At 41.4% G+C, this 17,026-nt stretch overlaps 1 protein-coding gene across 1 annotated transcript; it reads right to left on the reverse strand.

Annotated features, from left to right (window-relative positions):
- Window positions 1-3,451: 3,451 nt before the first annotated feature.
- Window positions 3,452-16,824, reverse strand: LOC127315450 (DNA-directed RNA polymerase III subunit 1). Its single transcript, XM_051345936.2, has 27 exons — window positions 16,433-16,824; window positions 16,231-16,360; window positions 15,939-16,088; window positions 15,667-15,823; window positions 15,367-15,548; window positions 15,128-15,246; window positions 14,929-15,028; window positions 14,144-14,344; window positions 13,915-14,063; window positions 13,692-13,833; window positions 13,468-13,608; window positions 13,184-13,372; window positions 12,484-12,718; window positions 11,361-11,454; window positions 10,796-11,030; window positions 10,196-10,387; window positions 9,357-9,455; window positions 7,809-8,012; window positions 7,442-7,714; window positions 6,464-6,611; window positions 6,053-6,204; window positions 5,351-5,509; window positions 5,155-5,271; window positions 4,996-5,081; window positions 4,369-4,573; window positions 4,047-4,249; window positions 3,452-3,885 (listed from the first exon to the last, which is right to left on the reverse strand). Exons 1-27 carry the CDS (start codon window positions 16,501-16,503, stop codon window positions 3,834-3,836), a joined length of 4,185 nt encoding a protein of 1,394 aa, XP_051201896.1. The 5' UTR covers window positions 16,504-16,824; the 3' UTR covers window positions 3,452-3,833.
- Between the last annotated feature and the right edge of the window lie 202 nt (window positions 16,825-17,026).

Here is a 17,026-nt window from a genome sequence, read left to right on the forward strand (position 1 = left end):
AACTGTCTTGCAAGCATCACCTTGTACCTTCTTGAGTTGCATATCCAGCCCGCTCAATGGTACATCCTCCTCAACAGTCACAGTAGTGCTCTTGGTATCAGAGCAAGGTTTCCTCTCCTCAGTGATTGCCTGTACTGGAAAAACCTCCTTCACAGTAGTGTTAGAACACACCACCTCTTTGTCCAACTCCGTGGACTTAACCCAAAATCTAGCACGCAGAAACTGCTTGAAATCTGCCCAACTAGACCTTACACCAATGATACCCTGAACTATGAGAAAATCATGGTACCACTCAGCCAGAACATCATCAACACGCCGGTATGCAATATCAAATTCAATTTGGCCACCGAATGTACTATCCAACGCCTTGCATCTCTCAAAACCACCGTCAATGTGTGACTCCCAATTCTGAAATTCCAACAATGTCGCGGAACTAGACAACCGCCACGTAACGGCATCGAAAGACGAACCCGTCAGAAAAGGAATGTAGTCGCGGTAGATGTCTTCCTTCCAACCCAAAGCACGCAAACGTAACTGAATTTTAGTGGAGAAATCCCCAACAGCAGCAGACGGAACAACAGCAGCTTTGCTGGTCAGGGCGCAGGCCTGGCCGGCCTGGGCACCGGCCTGGCAGGCCGTAGGCCCGGTCTGACCGGCCTGGATGCCGGCTGGGGAGGCTGATGCCCCTGGACTTGGCCCGGCTGGCACCGGCCTAGGGCCCGGTCTGGACCGGAGTGGCCGGTCTGGGGCCCGGCTTTGCCGGGTCTGGCACCGTCCCGGCCGGTCCTGCAGCCGGTCGGCCGGCCCTGGGGCCGGATCGGGTCGCGATTTTGCTTCTTCTTCCCAATCCCAAACACTGAATTTCACGATTTTGACACCTGTAACTGCCATGGATGATGGGCAAACTGCACCACAACAGCTCCGAACTTCCTCCAACCAACAGCTCCGAGAGCCAATCTCCTCCGATCTAGAGCCAAACTCCTCCGATGCAAACCGATCTAGATGCGATCGATCAACAAAACCTCGTCGTGAGCAACCCAGAAATCTGATACCAAATGATAAGGGGGATCCCAGCAGATCCTCCTCGGTTGTTGCCCGATCTTTCACAGCGAGAACCCGGGGTAGTAAATCCTCCCAACAACGCGATGAACGTAGCCTGGAGAAGAGGGAACGAATCCAGCAAGCAACAGATCGATGAATGATACGCCTCAAACCTTGAGCTAGATAATCCTTGATGAACACAAGAACCTTCGCAGCAGATATAATAGATAAACGGCAGCGCCGTACCCCCGGAGCGATGATACACGTGAACACACGCAATGGGGTAAACCCTAATCTTTAGTCGAAACTTGTCTACCCTAAACCCTAGCCGTCCGTCCACCTTATATGAGGGGGTGGTGGCCAGCCAGCCCCTAGTGGGCCTCTCTACCTTGGTTTGGACAGGCCCAAACCAAACTGACTCAACTTAATAAAATCCCTAATTGGCCCACATATGACCATTACATAAACTAAGATAATTAAACTGGTGGAGTCCTGAATCTGGGCTCCACATAGGCCTCCATGCTCGTATCATCAAGTTCCTTTGTCATGATCTGTATCTCATGAGCCTGTTCTACTACAAATCGGTTCTCAACCATTATGTAGTCATTGAACTGCTCGATAGCATACAGTTCACCTCCGGCATCGGCATCACCAAACTTAGCGTCGAGTGCATCCCACAGTTCCTTCCCATTTTGGATGTGCAGATAAGCATCAACCAACTTGTCTCCAAGCACACTTAGGACGGCACCCACAAAGATTACGGTGGCATCCCCGAACGCTTTATCCTATTTAGGAGTAAGCAGACCTCTGTGAGTACCTTCCGCAACTCGGTGCACGCCCATAGAAGTGAGCCACAAGAGGATCTTATTCTGCCATCTCTTGAAATGAGAACCCGTAAATGGGCTCGGTTTAAGCGCAGCAGCAAAACCAGACGGTGAAAATTGCCTAAGCATATAAGATTTTTGGATTGTTAGATTATTAAGCAATTTCCGTGTGAGTTTAATTACCGAAAGCAACATTACAGATGCACAAGCATACTTAACCACTGAACATGGAACAACTAGCAGTGTAAGATAGGAGAGGAAAAGCACGTACATTGCGACCGGGAAGGTCGCACCAGCAGCACCACCACCACCATGGGAATCGTTAATGTCGCCCATGGTGCAGTCAGATTTGTCAATGAAGCAGTCGAACCGGCAAAGAAGAGCACGAACAGCAGCGAGCAGTCATGCCGAGACGCTCCCCAAAAACCTTATCACCCGTCTCCCGGTGCAGGATCTCAACGGACGGGGTTTCGGAGGTCTGATCTCCCGGACGGCTGTGCACGCAGTCGCTAGGATGGGGAAGACTAGAGAGTAGCATAGCAAAAGGAACTTCGTGACAGACTAGAGAGTTCTGGGCGTTATTTTTTCCAGATTTGATCTGTCTCCTTGTATATCCTGAGAGGAGAGCCGACCTGACCGCGACCGCGTTGCCACGCATAGGAATCTAGGGACACGCGGTGAGCATGCACATGCAGGTCGACACGTACTCAACTTAGTTGGTGCACCAAGCAAAAAATTAGGCTTCCTTGAGTGTGTCTCGAACTCGAGTCACGAAACACGACATGTGTGACGTGTCGTGTCGTGCCAAGCCGGGCGGAGGAGGAGTGCGCGAGGACTCCTTCTATTCTCACTCACTTGAAAGGACTAGAAGAGCAGCCCTTATATATCACTCCAACTCACTTCCAACTAGCAATGTGGGACTAAACTTTGTCCCACAAGGATGTCCCAAGCTACCAACGTGATGGGCCTTGAGATTTTAGAAATTGTAGACTACATAGGCTGCTTTACTGGGCTGCAACCCATTTACATTCAACACTACTGCCCTTTAGTTTGAACTCTAACGACCTGCAACCCGTTTACATTCAACACTACTGCCCTTTAGTTTGAACTCTAACGACCAATGAGGTACATGTCCATGGACCTCTCATGTGGAGCCTTGGAGCAAGAACAATCAGCGCATCGGTAGATAGATCTGCAGTTCCTTGCTTCTGAATTGTTCTCCTACAAGACCGATCGGCGTGGCCGTGATGGTCCGTGCACGTTGTAGCTTCAGCAGATCATGTATCTACCTCCATTTTCAAATGGAGTTGTTGATGCTTGTGTTTGGAAGAAACCTAAATTATGTAACTGGTGATGATATATGGCGCGCATCACCATTCGAGCTGCCCACTCACATGCACGCTTTGGGGTTATCTGGGTCATGGAATCGTGCTGGTTTGAGGAATCCGTGCATGATTGAGCTTGGGATTGGGAACATGCATATGGACCTGCCTGTCTGCCTACCTAGTCTATATTATCAACAACGATTAGCAAGTCAACGTTGCTTCTGTTGCATGTGTGGAACGAGCAGCAGCAACGAACACACATAAGCACAAAATATATTACTCCCTCCGGTTGCATATTAGATGTCGCTGATTTAGCAATAACATGTACCTTATGGGCGATCGGTGGCATTATCAATATGACGGAACTTCCATATTCGTATAAATGCTCGCTGGAGCACATGCTCATCAAGATAATCGTCTTTTTCTCCAAGCAACTCACTGAGAAGCTAGGCCAAGCTGTCCTAAAGATGTAATGTGTCCCGACTCAGTCATAGCGTTACGCCCTCAAATTAGTTCCAAAAAATGATATTGTTGCCTTTCTCACAGCATGGCGGTATATATGTTCTGCCTCAAAACTACAGTCCTATGTTATGCACATATCCCAGGTTCACATGAATTTGTCCGGTGGCAAGGAATGCACGTATCACGCTATAATTGGATCAGGCTGGTAGTTGAATTCAGGCACATTCTCGAGCCTGTAAGAAAAGAAAGCAACAAATCACGTGTTTGTCTGCAGCGGATGCTTAATGATTAATAACAACTATATATTACTGTCGGCGAGCCAATGTTCAGTGAAAGCAGGTCCAGAGAAAGAGTTGTCTTGGAATTGTAAAATCTAAGTTCAAATGGCACATACCTTTGCCTGACTCTGAGAATACCCGTGCCAAGAGTCATGGGTATACCCATGATAATGCATTCACTAACTCCCTCTATCTCGTCCTCGCGGCCAGCGTATGAGGCGTTAAAGAGATGTTCCGAGGTTTTCTCGAAAGAGGCCAGCATCAGCACACTGCTCTTCATTTTCGCAATGCCGTATCTAGTGATGCCCAAAACTTCACCCTGCTCAGAGCATCAACACAGGCAGCATGTACGTTAGCTCTCAAGGATATCTCTGGCAGACTGCAGAAGGAGAGTGCTGCTATCATCGTAAAATGGAAGTCACACGATGAGTACTGTACCTTGTATGTCATCAGATCTGCCAGGAGCATCATATGTCTCAGATCGATGATCATGTTGTTACTCTCAAATGTATACTGAATTTCATCGATGATAGATCTCCTTGCGGCTTCAATCCCAAGTGTTTGGTTCACTTCCATGATGTGGTTACTTTTTGTTTTCATAGCATCAACTCCTGGAGCACCTAATACTGCCAAGAAGTTTGTTCTGTAATAAAAAATATATATTTGATTAACATATATCATCTCAGATAAATTGTGGAACTCAAAGCAAAAGGCTTATAAAAAATTTCCAGAGGCAATTCAATAAAATAGTTCAACACACATATTGAAGGTAGACAAACATAGAAAATAGGAAACTCACGCATCTCTTTCTTTCAAACAAAGCAACAAACAGTCCATAAAGTGTATTTGTGAGAGGACTCTTGTGCAATTCAATAAAATAGTTCAACACACATATTGAAGGTTGACAAACATAGAAAATAGGAAACTCACGCATCTCTTTCTTTCAAACAAAACAACAAACAGTCCATAAAGTGTATTTGTGAGAGGACTCTTGTGATTGACACCTTCCAGCAAAGGCAAAGTCATGCCAGCCGCTAAATATGAATAAATAGTATTAACTCTTACCCTTCAACTAACAAGTTGTATCTATCGAGACTTTTGTCCCGTCTTCTAACAGGGTTGACAACAGCTCTTTCCACACTTGGAATACCCTGAATTGATTAGTTAGTACAGTTAGCAATGTTCTCATAATAACGGAAAAATAACATTGCACATTGTGTTTACCTTCACAATCACTTTTGGAAGCATGGATTTGAGATTGTGCAGCTCAAACTGAAGTTTGGACTTATCTGTTCCAGCTGGATATATTCTCAACTTGGCTCCATCAATTACACGAACATGCTGTAAATACCATATACAATAAATACAACTGCAGAAAAATATTAGGCATGTTGCAGAAAACTTGGAGCTTTATTCATACCTCAGATTTTAACTTGATTTTTTTATGATTTAATATTGATAGCTGCACGGAGTCAGCAGAGATTCCTGTGTACCCCTGAGCTTCTATGAGATGCATATCAAGTTTAATAACCAGATTTGGCTGGCTTGATTTTAAGACAATCTTTATGGCTGCTGCGACCTGTTCACCATTAAAAGGTTTCTCGTCAAGTTGACAACTTCCTACATATGCACCGGCGCACATAGCTTTTTCTTCATTTTAACACTCAAGAAGAAAAAAGAGATGCATGGCTACATAAACTAAAAACAGGACAGACCACTGAATAATCTCCACTTGAAACTAACATATGTGTATTTCAGAAACAATAATGCAATATTTCGCTATTAAACTAACACGTTGTTAACATTATATGCTATATAGATAAGAAAACCTGTACAGAATGAAAAAAAAAACATTTGCTATGTAGTATCATAAACACAGGCAAACAAAAGTAGGAGATTTTTCGCGATAACAAAACCCACTAGTAACCTAAGAATTTCCTGAATTATCTAACTAAATCTTTTGCAGAATCTGCATAGAATGTCAAACAATTTAATGTTTGCCTCTATAAATGCACTACATTAATAAAACATGTTTAACAAAACCAAAACCAAAATGCAAGAGCCAAACTTACTTTAAGTGCATGTAAAATTTGAACAAAAAAATCATCTGCAAAAAAGTTACCTCGCCCAGCACTACTTTCTCGATAGAACGCTTCACTTTTACACCAAACGACTCATCCTGCCCAGACAAAAGTTCTGCAGTGATAATAGGTGTGCTTATCTTTTTAGCAGCATTGATGATTTCCTTGATGCGAGGAACTCCAAGAGTGACATCTTTGTTGTTGCTCGTTAAGGAAACAAGCATTAAAGGAAATTAATCTATTGAAGTCAACATCAAGTGTTTATATTTCTAGAGCATGACACAGTGCCATATTGATATTGATGGTATAAAGCTTCCTCGTACAGACTGTTGACAGATTCCAGATATATTTGTTAAATTATAAATGACAAAGAAACCCCCTAAATAATAGGTTTCAGAAAAGAAACTAAATATCCCACTTCATTTTCCTTATACATAGTAAAGAAAGGATACTCATGCTGGCTACTCCTGCAAAATGAAAGGTTTTTAGAGTCATCTGGGTCCCAGGCTCTCCAATACTCTGAGCCCCGATTGCTCCAACTGATGCTCCTGCTTCGATTATTTTTGTGTGGTAACGGGATAAACAAGTATCCAGAAAAACCTGAGCCAGGAAAAGAAGAATAGATGATATAGCAGAACAACACATGAACAAAATGCACAAACTGTCAACAACAATCCTTGGAGCAAAAGTATAACTACAGCCTTACCTGTCATAATGTGTATTACACTATTACCAAACACTCACTCTTCTCTCTCAACAAAACTAGGGACATCTTGCATTAGGAAGTGTTTTGTGAGCATATCACAGTTAAAGTGCTTGAAGAGGTTCATACATTTTCCTACTTACAATAGGTTGTACTGGTTTGATATTGACAATGACATGAAAATAAGGCACATTCTATGTGGCAAGGAACAAGCATAAGCCACCTAGTTCATATAATAAGAAACTAAAAACTCAAGAACTTCGCCTTGACGAATAGATTAATACAGCATGCAACATATGCTTAACTCTGAACACCTGTTGCTGTCAGAAATTCAGTCACTTCAGAACCATATATAACAATACCACACTGATCTACTCGATGGTACATTTTACTTGGAAAATTGATAATTCGATGCAATTAGGTGAGAAAACTAAAATCTGACTGGATTTTTTTCATTCTTCGAGGGAACGGCAAAAACTTTGTGCCTCGATGCATCATGCATTGATGAAAAATGTTCAGGTACAATCCTAAGATTCAGGCCAAACCCAGGACAATGCACAGCACCCCTACATTACCCGGAGACATCCTAACCCCAGCAACAGCAAAGCCAGCCTTATCAGACCTTCCATCGACAATGTCTAACTAGATATAAGATATAATTGATGCACCAAAGAATACAGCACTTTGGAGAAGCAATGGTGAACTAAATGCAAAATATGATACAAACCTGTAGTTGCTTTGCAGATATGCCAGAAATATTAGCGGCAATGCACTCTTCAATGCTGGAGTCCTTCCTTCCCACATGATTTTCATCTAGGTGAAGTGCTCTCCGTGTGCTTCTCAGCATTTTGATACGATCGCCAAGAAACTTTGTTAATAACTCCTTGAACTTATCGCTACAACCACCAGATGCGGTGTCTTGCTCGGAGAGCTTATCGTTTAACATTTGCGAGATTACCTCCGGAGATAATGTATCATGCCCCCTTTGAGGACATGTGGCCTACAACGTTAAGCCGTCATTGGTCACTGGTCAGAGCACAAAGCACACTTTTCCTTCATAAATTTAAGAAAGTATTCCTGTATGTTAAACTAACCATGACTTTCATAAACAACTGGTCCAAATTCAAGGGATTGCCACCTTTTCCTTCCATCTTTACAGGATCCAAGCCATCATCTCCATAGATGAACTGAACTATACCACCACTAGCATTACGGACTGTCTGGTCATAGAAAACTGAGAGATCTTCCAAACCCTTCATTAGTCTACGGGACATGTATCCAGTTTCTGCTGTTTTGACCTATGATGAGAAGTTCGCAACAAAGGAAGAAAAAAGATATCAGATCCCCAATTGAAAAAATAAGCTGGTAAATATACATAAATTTTAAAAAACTGAATGTATTTGAAGTATCCAGAGGGCATAATGAGTCAACTGACAGCACCCAATGGGTTTCACCTCAGTCCAGCAAAAAGTAAGAGATGGCATAGTCCATATCTAATAATTTCACATTCTTAGACTATAATAGCTGCCAAGTAATTTTTCAAGTCTGTCGTAGTTGGTAGGTTACTACAGATTCCAAAAAAACAAAGTTTTGATGTATACTGTTAAAGTGCTGTAGGTGCTAGGAGTTTGACGTTCTTACTAAAATTTTGCCTTTTGGTGGGACTGATTACCCTTTCCCTATACTGAACCAACTAGTAAGTTAAAGGGTTATGTTCTGATATTGTTTAAGTTGCACATTCTAAGATGTTAGGCTGCCCCAGTTAGAGAACAAAATTATAGACCAGTAATAGCAATGGTCAGGAAAACACAGTTTATTTAACTGAGTACCATGCACTGCAGAGTCAAATTCTATTTCTCAAGGTTCAAAAAAGCAGTAAAGAGCGTACGTTTAAGCGCGATGTGTAGCAGTGTAGGCCATCCGCTTTGATTAGGCCCTAAGCACCTACTTATGCGCTGGGCGTGATTAGGCGGTATGCTTAATTTTGTAGGCGTGATTAAGCATGCTAAAGCAGAGAAAAGGAGCTGGCAAAGCGCGTCCCATCCCGTGGAAACTTGGCGCAGGGGGTGGGGGGAAGTTGAGCGCACGTGCTGGATAAAGCGGTGAGCTAGGGATGGATTTCAGTAGCAATCGCACATCTCCTCTCCTACGGTCCACTGCTCAAGCTGCTGGCGGTGCTGGTGGGAGAGTAGGAGGGCACATAGCCGAACCGCTACTCCGCCTGTCTTCACCCACCCCACTGCAATCCCGTCTTCACCGCCTCCTGATGTACCCTCGACCTCGCCCCTGCTACACGCCTGACCTTGCTGGCCTTACCCATGTCTTCTGAATTTCAGTTACTCTGTTTACTGAATTGTGCTCCTGATACTCTGAACTCTGAAACTGCTAGTTCTTTGGCCTAAAACCCCTAATTTGTGCTGATTTTTGGTCCTGCCGTTGACTAAGTCAGCAATGCTCAAGCACCACTTAAACATGCATAAATCGATAAAGCTCTAAGCAGAAGGCCACCGCAACGATTACACTTCCCACTTTTTTGAACCTTGCTATTTCTAACAAAAGAGTCAATCTTTTATGCTGAAATAGACTACAAAATTCAGCAAATGCATGCATGCAACAGAAAGATGATCCAAGTTTAGACATACCGCTGTGTCAACAAGACCTTCTCTTCCACCCATTGTATGGAAGAAAAACTCAGTAGCAGTCAAACCGGTATAGAACGAATTAGCAACGAAACCTTTCGCCTGCAAAAGGAAGAGAAAGAAAATAACTTAACTGAAGAGAACTTACATATGTATTTTCAAAATATGATGATCTCATACACTGAATACAACTGAAATGCAGTTGCCCATGTAGAATAGAAAAATAAACTAAAAACACATTTAGAATAAGACAATAGATGTCCTTTGGTGTAGTACAATATGTAAATACTAAAATAAAAACAAATGGTTATATGCAGTCCACCTAGTTGGAAAATATCATCCAATGTGTCACTGATGGTGGATAGAATTTTCAAATTTATACATCTTCGTGATGGTACTCAGCTACCCTGCCCTGAAAGTTTCAATCTTACTACTACCTCCATCTCAAGAAGGATGTCGAAAATTTGTCTAAATTCGGATGTATCTAGACACTATACATCTAAATTTAGACAAATCTGTGAGATCCTTTTCGGGACGGAGGGAGTACAGGATATCCTGAAACAGAACTGGCAGGCCCTCGACAAATAAAGATTTGCATGACCATTCAGCAAAGCTTCAAGTGTCGGGGCGTACTGCATACTGAAACAAAGCTGATACAGTGATATAAATACAATGATGTTTATAAAGTTAAGAAACATTATACATATTTGCAATGTGTGGTTATTTTGGTCAGTGTGTTGATAGCATTTGCAGACTTTCTTTTTCTGAAGAGAATTGGCAAGATACAACACAAGAAATGATTGCACAAATGAGCAAATCATATTTCATAGTCCTGTTCTTACCGCGGGGGTCTTCGAATTTATAGGAAAGTGGGGAAGAGTTCGATCTATAAAGCCATTTGGGGCACGCCGTCCTCCGACTGATTGTTGGCCAACACATACAACCATCTGACTGATATTGATTGGAGAACCTTTAGATCCACACTGGGACATGATCAGCGGGCTATTCCTCCAGTGAAGTGTACTCATACAATGCTGGAAAAACAAGTCCCAACTCAGGTCAATTCAATAACAAATACAATGGAGTAAACATGGACACGCTTGGTTAGTAAAGTGACTGAATCATTTCATCAGTCAATCTTTTCCCTCAATCACCACTTCAAAAATTAGGCTAGTAATGACTGATGAGAATTTGTGTGTTGAAAATAGTAGGCTAACCAAAATAAGAACACCCATAGTTCCATACAAGGCAAATCAGCTAGGTAAAACTGCAAATCTGTGATATTGTAACATAATATCAATAAGACTGAACAGGAAGACTACACGATGTAATTTTCAACTTGTTCAATATATATGTACAATACAAAAGGACCAGACAGAAAAATAATCAGAAGCTACTTGGTTAATGCATTGTAATGAATCGAGAAAATTTGTTAAACTTACGTCTCCAGCTATATCTCTTAATCTATTTAGTACACCAGATATCCGAGCCTCCAATGTTTGAGCCCTGGTGCAGCCTGGTTGTGGTTTGAGTGCACCCTTCGAATATTGAGCAATGAGCTCATGACATTCTTGATATCCTTCACCAATTGTTTTTCCCTTCTTCACATTTAGACTTTCTCCTGGTTGGACATCATCCACACCAATCGAGAAACCATGGTTCCCGATGAATCTTGCACTGTAGGTGAAAAGGTACATAACTTGGATCAGGACAAAATTTTCACACAGTAGTTCCGCATAGCAATTTAGCACCACAATGTAAATGAGCAACTAAACATAAGATAGCCTGCAGAACTTAAAAGAAAGTCATGCTACATGAACTTGGGTGTTCCCCAACTATGATCTCAGAAATGAAACTGAGATACACTGATAGTTAGAAAGAAGTACAGAGCTGCCCTTACATTCCCATTCTCCAACTGACCAATAATAGAAAATTAGCAATATTTTACCAAATTAGTATAATAATGAAGAATAACGTGAATTGCACAGATCTTGACACAGATCTCACCTAAACTTCGCCAGACGATTCATACAGCTAGCTGCAGCGTGCGAATTATAATCTCTTATAAGAATAGAGAACATGCCTTCATTATTCCCGTTACCTGGAGACAAAACATCAATCGAATTTGAAAATAAATGTGAAAATGACAAATAACAGGGTTAAATGAACAATGACAGTTACTACCATGAATGATGAAATCAAAATCATTATTATTTGTGGTTTATGGAGTGATTCATGAGAGTAGACCATGTCAGATTTATGACGACGTATAACTGACACTCTCCTGAAAAAAAAGTCCCAACTTCCCAAGAATGCAGTACAAATTGTCCTAGAATCTAGATTGGCTTTGGATGTCAAATAATAATATAATTAGTTAGACACCATCATACAAAACATACATAACCTGGCGTACATCGAATAATTCCAATGTCCAATTACCGCCAAATAAAATTCCAAGGTCCCATCCTAAGCTTTTCCACTTACATCCTGAATTTTGCACTACAATATTTTTTTTTCTTAAACAAGCATTTTGCAGTACAAGTTCTGTTTTTTAATACTGATTTATACTAAGGGGTCGCTCAATGATGCAAAGATACAAACAGACCCCAGAATACAAAGATCAAAACCAAAAAATGAGAACTATCTATAACCCTTCAAAAGAAGTAAAGAGCAACGAAGCTGTAAAAACTAAAGACAAACTAACAAGAAAAAAAGCTAAAGCAAGATTATCACTGGAGAGTGAAGTTTGGCTATTTCTACAAAAGGGAGGCATAGCTGGCTTCCACAACTGCTCGAGTAGAACATGTATGTGTCATCTTATAAGGCAGGATGAAATACTACTCTTTCCAGGATCATGCCAAGTAAAATATTCTGAAGCATCACAATGAAAAATAATTATGCAGTACAAACAGAACACAGCCTCCTAATCCCAAGAAATGGTTGTCCCCTATGGTAACTATGTTCATGAGTTATGCTCAACAAACAATACATGCTACAAGGTACATTGGTCAAAGTTTCATAACTACCTTATCCCACACAAATCGTTTATTTAGATGAATCATGGAATCAGAAATCAAAATAAGCTTATAACAAGGGTTATTTTTAGCACAGCCATCACTAGTTTACTCACCTAATGTTTTCTTCCCAACTTGCCCGGATAAAAGTTCGCTGTTCCGAAAGTAGACAAAACCATCATTCGGACACATTGCTTCATGCATTTCTTCAGATGTCTTATCTTCAACAGTAAGAGCACATTTCTTTGTACAGACTTTCTCTCTCACAGTAAGGTTCAGAAACACCTTCGTGCATGCGTTAGGACGTACTAACACACTAAATAGTTGCTTACCGGTCCAAAGCTCAATAGGCTGCAAAAAGAGAAGATCTATACTTATACAGGGATCAGGACTATGATAACAAGGCTAATGTGCATAAATACACATATGTAAATAAATAAGGATATGTATTTCACAGATGGACATGAACCATACTTAATTTGAAGTCTCTTGTTATGCATAGAGATGCTAAAAGATGAACAAAAAAACCATTCTTAACTTGAAGTCTCTTGTTATGCATAGAAATGCTGAAATTTTCAGTTAGTCAACTCGCTTGACAGAGCAACTAAGTTTATAATATGAAGAGAAACGAGAGTAAGGATGCTTCGTTTTCCATATTAATATTTCACAAATATATTAGTTAGTTCACCATTCATCACTTTTTTAACCATAGATAAGAAGAACTGGCAGAACTTTTTGTAGAAATGATTTGATGTTTGTAAGGAACATTAAATCAAGGAAAACATATATCGATGATGAAAAATCGAAAAAACAAACCTTGATTAATGCTGGTGTTGGCAAATCAATATTTTCCATTGCATCACCAAGATATGAACACAAAAGGGTAAATGAAGACCTGTCATAGAAGGTATCTTTTCTTGTGATCAGAAAAGAAGACGTCAAAAAATCTTGTGTAGAAGCAACCAGTATTTCCCCATTCTTAGGGGTACACAAATTATTCTGAACCTGCAAAACAATTGTCAGATACCAAAATAGTGTTAGTGTATCAGAAGTAAAACAAAAATGTTAAACTGTAACAAAGATGAGTTAGAAAGTGCTACCCCCATAAGCATAAGCGCTTCAGTACGAGCTTCCTCTGTCTGCGGGACATGCAGATTCATCTCATCTCCATCAAAATCAGCATTATAAGGGTTGCATACAGACTCATTAAATCTTAGTGTTCTCCAAGGCATTATCCTTGCCTGTATTTAAATACAAAACGAAACTAAAGGTGGGACAACAAATTTAGTAAAATAAATGCAGTGCAATATGGAGTAATGTATACCCTGTGTGACATAATTGACATTCTATGCAAGCTGGGTTGTCTATTGAAGAGGACAATGTCTCCATCTTCCAAATGCCTTTCGACTATACAGCCATACTTCAAATCCCGAGCAGCAATCCTTCTATCACAGTACTTTAAGTGCCTAAAATGTAGCCAAGAAAAAAGTATGAAATCTGAACTTGTTAAAAAATGAGAATTTGAATTTGAGATAAATACAACTTACAGCTTCGTTCCATCTGGTTGTAATATAAAATTTGCCCCTGGATGTTTGTCTGGTCCATTTCGTATGCATTGACGCAACTTCTCTATGTTGTAGAACGAAACTCTTTCAGGATAAGTCAAGACTCGAGCCATCAGAACAGGAATAGCCACCTGTAAGTTTGAATTAGTAATGACACAAAAAACAATTGGAGAATGAATATGAATAAGATGAATCAAATAAAGACAAGTACCTCTGTTATTCTCAAATTTGGGTCAGGAGATATGACAGTCCTTCCAGTGTACTCTGTACGTTTTCCAGACAGGTTTCCACGAAATCGTCCTGTCTTCCCTTTTAGTCGTTGAATAAGGCCACGCTGTGTTACATCTTTAAGACAGGGGGCATCACTATTGATATATTCAACAACTTGAAGTTGAAGGGTTTCCCAGCAATCCTTCAAAGACACAAGGATAAATTTGAACTAGAGTGTCCCAATGTAAATTACCCTTTAATCATATCTTATAGTAATGTGAGATAAGAAACAACCACAATACAAATAGTATAGCATAAAACCCCTTCTAGCCTTCTAGGACAATTGCTTAGTTTCCTAATCTAGCAAGAATGTGTAGAATTTACAGAACCGTTTGGATTGTGATAATGCATTAGCTACCAGCCCATACAAGAAGATTGATGGGAAGCCATGACTAATAACTAAAGCTATTACTGAATATTCAATTCTATTAGCATAAATTTCTATATATACTAACACCTTAATCATTATGTCTGAACAGCACATCCATACAGCCAACCAATATTTAAAGTATTAACTGTCCCTTGAGCAGACCTCATCATTGTATCCAATAATCAGTTTCAAGTCAGGCATTACATGAAGCAATAGAAGCAGATTCGTTTCTAAAATGCAATGAAAATTTTCAGAGAACAGAAGGTAGCACTCCGCAGAGGACAAATACAAAGATGGTATATATAGTACAGACAGATGAAAGGGGAAAACAAATGAAGAGCTGCGAATGATCTTACAAAGCACTTCATGAGCGGTTCGCCACTTTGAATGACCCCCTTAATGATGGCATTTGTATTAACAATATTCTTCAATATGCAAGTAATACTATCTTCATTGCTGCAGGAAGCAAGACAATTGACAATTGATGGCATTACATTGGCGTGTGGCTATGCTGAAACACCATTATATGAGGTTTTAAGGAACCAAAGAACAAACCTCCGTCCTCTATTAGCACCACCAACAAAAACGGAAGGACGGATAGGCACGGGTGGCACTGAAATCTCTGTAATGAGAAGTTTCTCAGGCCTATCGCCAAGGTTTAGCAATTCACAATCCTGCAGAATATTTAAGTATGATGGTAAGAATATAGCAAATAAATCTATGTCCTATGTACCATGGTACTTCACTGAAAGTAATAAATACTCTTGTCAGATTAAAAAAAAAGTGGCATCCACCTCATCAGTTACTCTTTTGAAAAGAGACAGGACAGTTGCAGGGTCTAATATGTGGACTGAAGCAATTGATAGTTTTTCTTTCTTGTGTAATAATGCAGAACGGAGTTCTTCTGTACTTCCATCCAAAATTTTGCTACAATCATGAAGAATTACCAAGCCTTGTCTTCCCTTCTTAGCCACACCTGTACAGCCAACCCAAAAAAAAGGCTAAGATCTAACAGCAGTCCATCACTAGAAATTCAAACGAAAAATTATATATGTGAGGAACATAGGAGAAAAAAAAAGGAGAAGGAAGCTTGCCATTTATGTATCCACACCAGGGGCAACGGGATAACTTGCATTTGTCCCTCACTTTTTTCATGGTAGCGAATTTGACTATTGGTTCTGCTCTAGTACTTCTCATCTTCTTCAGAAACTCTTGGCGATCTTTCTCCACAAGAAGAATCCTGCTACAGCCCTGAAAAGGTATGGGGAACAAGTATAAGGATCACAACATTTTTTTTTTGCGGGTAAGGATCACAACATATTTGAATCATAGAACCCAGATATGTGAGCTTTCTCTGAGGTGATACCTTGCAGATACACTTGACTACATCCAGAATATTGCTGAAGAATCCGATATTGAAAACCGGTAGCGCGAGCTTCAGGTAACCAAAATGGCCTGGACACTCAGCGAATGAACCGTGGCAAGTACCGCACACTGCTTGCTTGTTTGTAGCTCCCTGGAATTGTTCACAGTAAATGGTAAGACGAGGCATTGCACACACACACAGTGGCGTTCGTCATTCGTTGGTAGCAAATTAGATACAATGTTCAGGCAGATACACAGATAAACCATTGAATTCGTCGGTGCGGAGGGATTACCATCCGCGTATCGAGCAATCCGTTGGGCACAGGCTTCATGTCGGGCCCGTAGATCCGGTTGGTCCAGACCTGCGTCTCCGCGTACTTGCGTATCTCGTTGCCGGACAGCATGCTGAACCGCATGCTCTTTCTGAAGAAAAATAAGACGGGAGTCAGTAAGCAGGCGGCCGCTGCGCGAGAACGGAGCGGAAAGCATGCTTACATCCTCCGGGTTCCAATTTCCTCGATGAAGGACTCCTTGGTACAGCGCAGCTTCTCCTCCTGCCGCGCCATCTCTCCGGGACGATTCCAGCCGCCGCCGCGCTGGTGGGGGAGAGACGGGGCAGAGAGGAGCGGGAGGGAGTAGAGGAGGGGTCAGCCTGCTCGACGGTGGAAGAGAGGAGGCCGATGGGTGGGGGCGGTGGAGAAGCAGATGCCGCCGGCTGTTCTCCGGTGAGCCGCTCCTCGCAGGGCAAAAATGGAGGCGGCGGCGCGGAACCGATCACTTCTCACTTGCGGGGAAAATTAAATAGGTAGAGAGAAACTTGAAGCATGATTTATGTAGAACTTTTTCTAGGGTTTCGCTCCATCTTGCGTCTGTTCAATTGGCTAGGTGCGGGTGCGGCTGCCTCGTATTGGGAGATCTCGAGTTCGACCCTCGGCAAATTTTCCCCTTTTTCACAAGTACTATTTCCTTTTCTCTTGACAGCTGTCAACGCAGTATTTCCTTGTATATCTCTACTATTAAGAGCAAACTGGTGAATGACTGGTGTCACATTTTCAGGATGGACAATAATACCCCCCACGTCTCCTACCA

Source organism: Lolium perenne, chromosome 7, assembly GCF_019359855.2.
Source record: "Lolium perenne isolate Kyuss_39 chromosome 7, Kyuss_2.0, whole genome shotgun sequence".
NCBI lineage: Eukaryota > Viridiplantae > Streptophyta > Magnoliopsida > Poales > Poaceae > Lolium > Lolium perenne.

Excerpts from the sequence above, each read along its gene's own strand:
- LOC127315450 (XM_051345936.2), bottom strand. The coding sequence starts at position 16,503 with ATGGCGCGGCAGGAGGAGAAGCTGCGCTGTACCAAGGAGTCCTTCATC. Across the intron at positions 12,719-13,183 it reads CAACACCAGCATTAATCAAG|CCTATTGAGCTTTGGACCGG; the intron begins GTTTGTTTTTTC and ends CTCTTTTTGCAG. Across the intron at positions 5,082-5,154 it reads TTCCAAAAGTGATTGTGAAG|GGTATTCCAAGTGTGGAAAG; the intron begins GTAAACACAATG and ends TAATCAATTCAG.